The sequence below is a fragment of the Oreochromis niloticus genome, linkage group LG1 (genome assembly GCF_001858045.2).
Source record: "Oreochromis niloticus isolate F11D_XX linkage group LG1, O_niloticus_UMD_NMBU, whole genome shotgun sequence".
Taxonomy (NCBI): domain Eukaryota; kingdom Metazoa; phylum Chordata; class Actinopteri; order Cichliformes; family Cichlidae; genus Oreochromis; species Oreochromis niloticus.
This window is the reverse complement of record NC_031965.2, coordinates 30952985-30964444: the sequence shown is the minus strand read 5'-3', so window position 1 is coordinate 30964444 and position 11460 is coordinate 30952985. Positions and strand designations below refer to the sequence as shown.

Below are 11460 nucleotides of genomic sequence, written 5' to 3'. Positions count from 1 at the left end.
ATGTAATGTGATGCTGAACAAAATCTGATATATACATGTACAATTTTTTTTAAAGGATTCAAGACAAAGCGGTCAACTCCTTGATATAACTGAATTCTTCAAAAAGTCCCTGGGACAAAGTAAAAGGCACACTTAATTGATAGTCAGAAGAATATGTTTAATAAAAATAATTAAACCTCAATTTCCTCTATAGAACTTCATAGAAAGTAATCCAATAAATTACAAATGACTTTTAAGACGTGTTTTCCTGCACTACATTAAGAATTATTTTGACTACACAGACCACAACTTGCAAATATATCAACTGTTCAATGAGAAAGAAAGAAAAAAAAAAAAAAGAAAGAAAAAGACACAAACTGACCAGGGTGACATTTAGGATACTATCAAGCTTGAAATAAAAATACAAACCCCACGATGGTAGTTTTGTCATCTCAGTGATTACATGTATGAAAACCTCCCTGTACAGCAGTAGTGTGTTTTGTCGTTCCTCTTGCATATTGGTCATTGTTTTCTTGTGTCTGTGTTTAATGCAGATTCAGCACAGCCTCTTTAGCAGCAAGCAGTGCTTTCAAAGTCTGTATACAATATAACCTTTACAAAAAGAAGAAAAAAAAGGAAGGAAAGCAATGAAAGCGAGAAGTCCCATCTTGTGTCTACATTTATCTCTTAACGAGGATTAGCACAGTCATCAATCCATCGCTGCGGGGCAACAAAAAGTAGCAAAAGTCATCAGTCAGTCACCTACAGCAGATGTAGCAGTGGCTGGGTGTTTGCATAAGGGCACTACAAGTTTAAAGAGCGTAGAGGTGCAGATATACAAAATGACAGTGGCATGTTTAAGTTCATTGCTCAGACATAGAAAAATACCGTACTGTTAGTAATAATAATAAAAAAAAAAATGCAATTGCATTGCAAGCAAACCCAAGACGAGGTCTATATATATATATAACAGGCATACAAGAAAACCACATTAAAGCAACATTAGAAATCAGGCATGTCTTCAGTCTTTGTTCATGTCTGAACCCACTGGAGAAAAATGCTACAGCTACACTTAAGAACTAAACAGTTATTTCAGTGGGCTGTCACCCTCAGCCCAAACAGAAACCTCACCTCGGAAATAATTTGTGTATCTAACAGTCCACTGTGTAACAGCAGTCCTAGAGCAAGCACTGTTGTGCTAAGAGAGACTTACAAAAAGGTACTTCGGTTCGAGTGAACTCCAGTGTTTGTGTGTATATCCTGGTTACAGGTTTAAAATGGACATGTGCACGGATGCTGAGCAAAACACACAAGCATGAATAGTGAGCATAGATGTGAGCGGCTGAATGAAAGAGAGTGAGGTACAGGATAAGGGCACTTCTACATCTATCTGAAGCTCTGTTCGTCAGAAAACAGAGTTGAGGGTGAAGTGAAATAAATCAAGACAGCGCTAAAAACTCCCAGCAACAAAAGCTATTATTGAGCCCTTCCTGAAGCTAACCCGTGTGGCACTGCGTAAAATGTAATACTTAGACAATGACAGTGATACTACAATCTTAGCCAGGAACTGAACTATCTTGTGCTTGTGCCCCATGGGCCTTGTAGGAACACAGGTTGCCATGCAATGCGTATCATCAAGGACTTGAATCCTCCAAATTTCCAAAGAGAAATGTTTGATGGTATTAAAAAAACAAAACAACAAAAAAAACAACAACAGCAATGTGGTGTTTACGTCTCATAGCCTGTCAGCCCCCACACCACCACCTAACATACAGCCTGGTGAGTTATGGATGCGGCGAGAGGAGCAGCTCAGGAAGCAAAACACACAGGAAGGTTTCATTTAAAATAAAATTAAAAAAGGCCTCTGACACACATTCCAGCAGAGATGAGAACATTGTGTACATTGACAGATCACACACACCCATGCACATGTACATTTGCACAGTGAAGCCAATCCATTTAGCAAAGTTGAGGTAAGATTCAGTCAAATACACCGGGGTTGTAGAAATAATATCCATCAACACTACAAAGACCAAACAACTCCGTCAAGACCGCCAAGGGTCAAAGGGCAGTTTTTTGGCACACAGTAGAAGGTTTTTCTCTGTTACCGCAGCTCAAGGAGCTTTTAGTTATAATTAAGAGATGTGCAGGTGAATGTGAATGCCTACTGTTGGTGGCTAAAGTGCGCCTTGAACATGCTGTGGCATGTTTGTAAGGTGATGGTGAAAATTAAAATGTAAAGTCAGACAGTAGAGAAATGAATTATGTTCAACTTTTTTTTTTTTTGAAAGAGATTTAAGATTGTGTATGTCTGGAAAAATAATACTTTTACCATTTTTCCAAGTCCTTACTAAGGAAGGAATCATTTCCTAACTGGACAAGGAGAAGTGATAAATAACCTCTTCAAGATGATATGAAGGTATGTGACAGGTTTGTGAGGCTGTGAGAGTTGTGCACTCGGGTGGAACATGGCAGACAGAGAATCTACAGCTTCAGTGACATTCATTAGCTGCCCAAGTTATTGCTGACATATCCAACGTATGATCTGCAAAGCATAAGTGTCAACGAACCTGTAAAAGTACTGACTATTTACAAGAGAACCCAAAGTGTTTGTCAAGTGTCATTCCCCACACCCCTGACAATCAAAATATATTAATAGTACAGCTCAAAGAGCGTGTTGATGTAGTTTTACTTCTTTTAATAAAATTAATCCTGACATAATTACAATAATGCCTTTTTTGTTGCAATAATTGCATGGTACAAGTTCAGAGTTCAGAAATCTACTAAAGTCTGACATGCAAAATGTCTCAAAACAAGACTGTACCTTGTGAACAAACATTGACATTTTATTTCAGTTTCTTTAGGTCAGTTTTTCCTATTTTTTTATTTCTTTTTTTAAGGTTTTTGTAGTCTTTATTACAGAACATTGTAGTTAGTTCTTGTATTTACATGTAAAGAAATCACAACAGAAGTGCTGGAAAATCCATATATATATGTGAATATATGTATACATTTCTAGGCAATACATAAATAAATTTATATTTATATATTTGTAGGATCAGTCCTCATCACTGGAGTCTGAATCGTCTGAGGATGAGGAAGAGCTCCCAGACTCTGAAGAAGACTCTGCTTTCCCTGAACCTTCAGGACCACTGTTATCCTTTTGTTCTATGGATTCATCCTCTTCCTCCTCCTCCTCCTCCCCCTCACCCTCATCCAAAGGCTCGTCTTCCTCCTCTCCATCCTTGTCTCCCTCTGGCTGCTCTGTCTCCTTATGTGATGACTGGGAAACTGAAGGTAGAGGAGGACCAGTTGGAAGGGTGGGGTCACTGTTTGAGCTCTGTGGCTGTGTGGTGGACACAGGAAGGTTAAGGCCTGGAGTGAGAAGCATCCCTGGGTAAAGCATACTGGAGAGTAACAAGGGGTTAAGAGACAGTGGCTGACTGGAGGCTGCAGAGGCAGCTGAAGCACTTTGTGTGGCGGAGGAAGAGGAAGCAGAGCTGGAAGTGGAGGAAGGAGTCGTGTTTGAGCCCTCTGTCCTTTCTCCTTTGGTGTCTGAGGTGTGAGAGGGGGCTTTAGAGGCAGATGACTCTCCTGTTCCACCGCTGGTTATTCCCTTTGTTTTCTCTTCAGAGCCTCCTGCAGCTTCCTGAGCAGGCTTCCCAAGCAAGCTGCCCATGCTAAGGAGGTTTGGCAGTCCCGCCATACCAGACAGCATCATGGGAAACATGGCAGCCAAGTTACTTGCAGCCAGGTTGCTAGCATCAGACGGCAGCCCCATCAGGCCTGCAGTGAGCTGCAGGGACTGTAAATTCTGGAGGTTTTGCTGGAAGGCCTGCAGACTCGTGAGGTCCATTCCAGAGAGGAGGCCGTTTGCCAGCAGTGGGTTCAAACCCAGTGCCGAGGCTGCCGGGTTAGGTGGTGCTCCTGCCGCTGCAGCTGCAGCTGCCGCCGCCTTGGCCAAAGGATTCTTAGGTCGTCGTCCACGCCGACTTACCTCCTCGGGAACAATGGGTCCAGTCAGGATCCTGTCAAACATGCTCTCTGGGAGGTAACCCTGGAAAAGATGGAATGATGTTAGTCGGGTTTCCCAATATAAGCAAATAGTCTGTGACAACAGTTCACTGTTACTTAATTAGGCTCACTGAAATAAAACTAATGTTGTCCTAAGAGAAGGAGAGCAGCACATATTTGAACATACGCATTAAAGTTAGTTGGGCCAGTTTTACTATTATCTGCCCTCAATAACATGAATGGGGCGAATTTAAAAACATTTCGATGGCACCAAACTGCCGTCTTTAAAATGATCAGAAACAGGTTAAAATCTTCATGACAGTAGAACTTACGCCTGTTTAAATTTTATAAGGTATACATTTTATAATATCTGAGGGAAGTGTTACTCTGTAACTTACCGACTGTTTAACAACATCGGCCCATTCAGGCGGGACTCCGTACTCTGGGTTTTCCTGAAGGAATCGGCATAGGTCCTTCAGCGGAGGAGCAAAGGCTCCACCAATCTTCAAGAAAGAATACAGACAACATAAACCCAAGTGCACATCATTGTTATAACGTACACACTGTCAAAATGATAATTAACAAATTAAAAGCCATCTTTGTATTTGTATGGCTGCTTATGACTTAAAAAACACCACCAACACACCTTGCGTGCGTTTCTCCTGTTGATGATCTGGACCCTTTCTTCTCCCGTCAAGCTGTTGACATCAATCTTGTTGGGGTTTCTACAGCGGTGCCTTTTCTGCTTTGGCCGACCATCCTGGAAGTGGAACTGCATTTGCATCTTATTTACTCCCTAAACATGAAATGAAACGACAGTTAGTTACATAGAATGTCTAACTACAAGAAGTTTTCTGCTCATACTGGTTCCTTGTTATTGGTTCCTCTGTTTTTTAATTGAATATGTACTAAATAAAATAGATGTTTCTGAATATCTATTATTTTAATCAATCAGAAATTGTCTCTTTTCCACAGACAAGAAGAATTTGAAGCCCTTGGAGCAAAAAAGTAAAGACTTACACAGATAAAAGCTCCTGTGTCTGCCACAAAGCCAGGATTTTCTTTTAGCCACTGCTCCAGTTCTTTCCTCCTGGGAGCATCATCCCCAGCCAGCCGGGTGCCATCTTTCAGGTTGATAACCGGGACCCTGCTCTCAGTGTCTGCAGGGACCTGACTGGAGTTTTGACTGTAGCTTGATGCAGGGGCTGGAGGCATGCCCACCTGGCCAATACCCCCCCACCCTGGAGGTACCTGAAAGCATATGAGCACGTCATTATATACTGTATACCTTGCAGAACAGCCACTTTAAAAAAATAACAAATCAGAAGACCACTTCTAAGAAATATAATTGGTTCTAAAAATCAGGTAACTGTCATTTGTGATTGTTTTTTTTGTTTTGTTTTTATTTCTAGCATAACACAGTTACTAAGAAGTATGCCCAACTAACAAAACAACTGCTTACCTGATCGGGAACTGTTGGGACTTTACTCCTATTCATGAAGAGCAGGTCCATTCCCTCAACGTTCTTCCTCCTCCCTCTCCTCCTTTTAACCACTGGCTGGCCATCTATTACTCCATTTGGCCTCATCTGACCAGTAAGACCTGGAGGAACTGGAGGAGAAACAGCCTGTTAGCAGTGAACTACGGTGTCAGAAAAAGGGCTAACTGTAAATCTTTTCTTAAATTGGAGCCACATTCATATTTTGGTGTCAGGACTTTGACTTTTTCTTACATTTAAGAATGTTATGAACAGACCAGATGATTTTCTTACAGAATTAAGATATTTAATGACTAGAAAATGTCTGTGTTGAGTACACAAAGCCAATGCAACAGTCCAGACTGTTTTTCTCTGTCATTTAAAAAGATCCTTTGCTACCATCTTGTGGTGCTAAAGAAAAACAGCATTGTCCATTTCAGCACACTGTGCACGAACAGGTGCTCAGATCTTTGCTCTATTTGCATGCAGATATATTTTAGACAGCACACATCATCAGGCAATAGATTTCTATAGTGCAATGCCTTCCCTTTTTGGATAACACCGACTGTTTAACTGCACACAACTAAAGCCTACTCAAATATGAATGGTCAACACTACTTGGACTACAAACAGAAAACTTCTGCTGCCTAAAGTCTTTCCTGTTGCCTAGAGATTTGCGTATTCATAAGCCAAATCTGTTGAGGAAGATTATTTTTAAAGAAACACACCCGTCTGGAAGCTGCACTGAGGTTTGGTGATGTCAGCAAGTCCGGTGTCTGAGGCACTCTGGAGCTCATGAAGCCGAGCCAGGTACTGCTGCTGGGCCTGGGGACCTTCCTCGGACTCCAGGGGCCTCTTCAGAGGTAGACCCTGTTTCTGGAAGGTCAACTTCAGACCTCCCTCCTGTTATACAGACATAACAAAGTAAGACAAGTCTAGGAAAATGACTGTCGGGCAAATGTACAGATTATAAACAAAGAAAAGCTTTAGACTTTATTTGTTGAGTCTGTCTGAGACTTTCCTGAATGATCACATTCTTTATGTCTCATGATTTAAGGATGACTAGGACTGTGTTGTTCTCATTGCTCTCTCTTAGTGGAAATGCTGACTTGAGATCTTTGTTAATTCATCTTGTAAAAGGTTTCTCACAAAATAAAAACAAATATTGTTCAGATATTTTCTGGTTAGTAATACTGGGACACATGGACACACAGTGGGTAGTGCTTAGCGAGGCAGTGGGTAAAGCTTTTTCAGACTGGAGTTGAAAGCCATGCCAAAGCAATAGCTGCTGTCAGCATATAATATCTTAATATTGAAGGTAACAAGCTTCTGGTGTTTAATGATCTGTGATTGTAAAAACCATAAATTTGGAAAATGATCCCCATCAAAAACCGGCATAAAAGGAAAGATGAATACAAGAAAATCTGAAGCCTGCCATGTTAATGGCCACATTGCTTAGAAGCATATCAGAGAACACCCACAGCAGAGGTCTCCATTTCAATCTGATTATTAGCAAGACCCCCTTCAGTCTAGAGAGGCTTCAGACTGAACCTTATTATATTCTCATGACTGACTGATTTGTGCTCATGTAATCACAGCCCGAGAGCCCAATTCAAATTGAGTGTGTGGGAAAAGAGAGGAAGGCTGCTATTAAATTAATCTCTCCTCCTGCCAGGCAGTCAAAACCACTAATCATACCCAAAGGAAAGCAGGAAGAAAACCAGAGAAACATGCTGAACACGGCAACTAACACCGGTCATGGCAGCAGGAAGTGGTAGGGTCCTAGGATTAGGGCGAAGCGGAGGGAGGAGGGGAGGAAGGGAGAAATCAACATACATCGTTGAGTTTTACTGAGAACTCCTTGTTTTCTGCAACATGCTTGGTCACCTTTGACCCCTGTGGTGAAGCAGAGGGGTCCTCGCACATGCTGTTGGCGTTGTCCAGCAGCTTGGTGGTGTAGAAGGAGGCCACAGCGCCTCCAGGCTCATAGACCCGACGTGTTCCCGGCCATTTGCCTTTAAGCACTGCCTGGCAAATGCTATCCAGGCGGTTAATAATCACGCGATCCTTAAAAAGCAAGAGCCACAGAATTTTAGTCTGATTTCCCAACAACACCTGACCATACTGTAAGTGGACATATTAATGTGTTTTCAGCATTACATCATCAGCAAATTATGCAAACTGCACATATACATAGTTAATCACCTTTGGCCAGTACGATGCAGCCAGCATGTACCCTCCACCCTGGAACGGGTGTGAAGAGTTGTTTGAGATGCCATTCTCAGCTACATGGGTGTCTTGTGTTTCATCCTGCGTTGTGCTCAGAGATGCCACACTGTCCTCATCAAATCCCTTTACACTTGTAGCAGTGGGAACTGAGAAAATCCACAAAGAATGCAACAGAGAAGATGCATTTATTTGAACCTAGATAAGCTCACTGTCAGCAATCCTAACAAAACATTACTTGCTTTAAGTTTTCTGGAATTTACATAAGAAAGTACTCACCCTTCTTTTTTCCTTCCTCTCCCTCACTTTCACTGTCATCAGAAGAAGATGAGGAGGAGGAGGATGATGACGAAGAGCCAGAAGAGCAAGATGAAGAAGAGGAGGAGGAGCTGGACCCTGAATGTGATGAGGAAGATGAGGATGACGATGAAGAGGAAGAAGAGCGTGACGACGAACTTGAGGAGGAGCCATCTGAGTCGGACTCTGAGCCATGCCTGGCTTCCCTGCGACTCCTCTTGGTCTTCTTCGGTTTCCTCTCTGAGGAGTTGGGTGTGAGGGGTTTCGTTCGTGCTGCCACCATCTGCCGTTCATTGTCCCTGGTTACTGAAACAGGCTTCTCTTCCAGACCTGTGGGAGTAGCTGGTGCTTGAGTCGGGGTCCAACTCGCTCCCTGTCTTTCCTTGCTCTCCTCACTCTCTGAAATTGGTTCCACTTTGGGCGTGACCCCACATAGGTCTGCGTCTCTTTGAGTGGGTGGAGGCAGTGGAGAGCCTGTCAACGCTGAGGTGGTAGCTTGGTACTGAGGGTGTAAGAGCGGTGTGGATGTACGTGATTGCTGCTGTGCTTTTGTTTGGCTGTAGTTGCGTTGGGCAGCCATGAAGCTGAGTTCAGGGTCTCTCAGAATGTGGTAATCAGTGCGACTTACACCATGCTTTGCAGCACCAATTAGCAGGTCACGGTCATGAGTACCAGCCTCCCACCAAACAGGTAAGTCAGAGCTCATCTGACACAGTGGCAGACGCTCGTACAGTAATTGATGTCGAAGGACTTGTTCCCTCACCTGCCGAAGCAGCTCTATTCTGTACAGGGTACGAGATGCTCGCTCTTCTGTAATGGGCTGGATGTTTAGAGACGGGTCCACTGCAGAGTCTGGAACAAAAACGAACAAGCAGGTTTGAGAAAAAAAAAAAAAAAAAAAATTCTCAACAGGAAACTCCCAGACTTGTTTTTGTCTACAGCTTCAATGTCACAGTGTTTATCTTTCCACAAATGATTAACCTTATCAGTCGTCTACCTCAGAACTGCTGAGCCAGCTTGTTTACTAAGGTGTTACAGACCTTCCTCCAAAACAAAACCTTGGAGTCAGGATTGAGTCAGGATTGAGTGAGACACATACTACATGAAGCACTGTTTTCACGTTAAGTTATCCAACTAAATGGATTTTCTTGATGAGATCAAATGGCTTAGAGACTGTTGAAAGTAATCTGAAGGATCTTCCCTTCGGATATAGGTGTGATTGGACCATAATATATGACATTGTGATCTGCATACATGTCTGCAAATAAGAAAATGAGCATCTGACCTCCTTCTTTAGGTGGCAGGCGGCACACACGTCGGCACATGGCAGTAAAAGCACAAAGGTATTTCTGCAGGCTCTCATCAGTCTTCTTGTGCAGCCGAGCCATAGCCCTGAACTTGGTCCAATCAAACCGCCCGAGGTTTGGGTCAAAAACGACACCAAAAGTGGAGACAACACGATAAAAGTCAGCCTCTTCTCGTCTGGTCCATCTGTTGAAAGTGGAAAATAAATTTAAATTATACTAATTAAACATACGCTCTTTCTTAAAAAAAAAAAAAAAAAAAAAAAATGATTTCTGATGTCTGTGGTTGGCATGCTGTTGACCAGTCATGTTTGAAACTGTGTTACTAAGAATGGCATTTCCAAAAGTGCATCAGATAACTGATGGCTATCGTTAACAATCTTGATTTGTATTTACTATTTTTACCATTTTTAAAACTGAAAATCTTGGCATGAATATCCATTGGCTCACTTGAAGTCCTAGAAGATTGGCTGTTGCTCTGGGAGGCTAAGTCAGCAGACTAGGTAATAGGTTCCCACACTGCCCACCCCCCGACACATAATATTCCGCTTTTACAAAAGCATATGAATTTTGAATTGCTTCTTTTTCAGCCATCACTGATATAATCTGTGTTCTGACCTTTGTTGCCGTTCAATCTTAGCAGCCATCTTGGGGTTGAGGGTGTCGTTGAGTGTGGGGGGTAGCGGGCAAAGTGGAGCAGACAGCACCATAGTCTGCTGGGAGGACTGAGACTGAGTCTGGTGGATGTGTAGGATCTGGCGGCTCTTGGTGTAGCGCTGAGAAGCTGTTATCAGACGTCTCAGCCTGGCTGTCAGCACTGAGGGGGAGGGCCAGTAGGCACTTTCACTTTCTGTCACTGGAACAGGATCTGAATTAAATAAACAGCAAAAAGAGTGGCATTATTTCTAATATTTTTATTAAATTTACCACTTGAAATCTTTAGATTTCTCCTGCCTGTGGGAGGCCTGTGCTTCTAATCATGATAATTTGCTGTGAATTACAAGCATCTAATACTTACCTCCAGCACTGTCAGTGATAACCAAGTCTCCAGGAGAAGAGGCGTCGTCCTGAATGAGAAGAGTTTATGTTTAGAAGAATACTGGAGAACTGAAAACCCCAACAAGTCAAATTAAGTATCAAATATCTTGATGCATGCTCAATCATCCAGGTAAGGAAATCCTAAAAAGTTAATTCTGTTCAGCTGAACAGAAAAACGCTACATCCACATGAACAGAATAGAATTTGAGGGGATAAATATCAAATAGCAACATTCACCTTTGAGTCTTGCGACCTTACCTCCATGTCGTCCTTTAACAGTGCTGGAGCAGGCTTGTATTCTGGATCATCCACATCCCTATCCACATAGAGAAAGTTTGTGTCTTGTTGTTTTTTTTGCAGATGATAGATTAAAAGATATCTGGACCAGCCTAATCAAATTAAAGTAAAAGACAAAGTATTTTTCCAGTTCAGGACGGTGTCGTGTACTCACCCATCCATGAAATCATTGTTTCTCTGTTCAGCAGCGATGGCCTTCTCATCTGGTTTTCCCACACGCTCTAGGAAACACAGGGTAGGGTCTCCACGAATAGTGTTGTACTTCTCATAACCTGGGAAAGCACAGGAGGATAAGTAAACACCAAAATTAGTTAAGGATAATGCATGGAAACAGATATGAAGTAGACAAGCTGGTTCATTCCCACCCACCAAAAATATTTTAGCAGGTTTCCACTGACGACATGTTACTTTAAATACCAGATACTGACTTTTCCTTTTCAGTAAACTTCCCACTGTCACCACGGAAAAAGCTTAACTTAAAAGCTAACTTTTAGTTGGAACTTAAAATATAGAATTACATTTTTTGTACTCAAGTTAAAAAAAATTTAAAAAAAACCCAAACAAGTCACATTAGTAGAAAAACTGTGTTACCATGCTTAAAGACACCCAGCAGAAGACACTTGTCAGAGATTGCATCCCACCACAGGGTTGGAAGCTCTGAATTGTCAGGCTCTGGAACCCAGATCTTTACTTCACTGTAGAGGACAAGGAAGACGCACAGCTTTAGACAGGTATTATGGGGAGTGATGTTTATACATTTCATTATACTTGCTGATAGCTGTGACCGTTTTTCAAAAGATACTTCCTGATGTATTTTTAAAAAGCAGC

General features: G+C 42.1%; 1 protein-coding gene across 7 annotated transcripts in view; it reads right to left on the bottom strand.

The window, feature by feature from the left end:
- Window positions 1-136: 136 nt before the first annotated feature.
- Window positions 137-11460, bottom strand: part of chd9 (chromodomain helicase DNA binding protein 9) — a 70018-nt gene continuing 58694 nt past the window's right edge. For 6 of the 7 annotated variants that reach the window (XM_005447653.4, XM_025907576.1, XM_025907584.1 and 3 more), the window contains 15 exons: window positions 11224-11327; window positions 10787-10904; window positions 10594-10651; window positions 10316-10364; window positions 9916-10165; window positions 9279-9484; window positions 7976-8845; window positions 7676-7845; window positions 7307-7537; window positions 6199-6373; window positions 5456-5604; window positions 5014-5244; window positions 4640-4789; window positions 4392-4496; window positions 137-4036 (listed from right to left, as the gene is read on the bottom strand). In XM_005447653.4, coding sequence (XP_005447710.1) covers window positions 3038-4036; window positions 4392-4496; window positions 4640-4789; window positions 5014-5244; window positions 5456-5604; window positions 6199-6373; window positions 7307-7537; window positions 7676-7845; window positions 7976-8845; window positions 9279-9484; window positions 9916-10165; window positions 10316-10364; window positions 10594-10651; window positions 10787-10904; window positions 11224-11327 — 3865 coding nt within the window. In that variant the 3' untranslated portion in view covers window positions 137-3037. The remainder of the gene's footprint in view (window positions 4037-4391; window positions 4497-4639; window positions 4790-5013; window positions 5245-5455; window positions 5605-6198; window positions 6374-7306; window positions 7538-7675; window positions 7846-7975; window positions 8846-9278; window positions 9485-9915; window positions 10166-10315; window positions 10365-10593; window positions 10652-10786; window positions 10905-11223; window positions 11328-11460) is intronic. The other variant, XM_025907578.1, reaches the window with a different exon arrangement.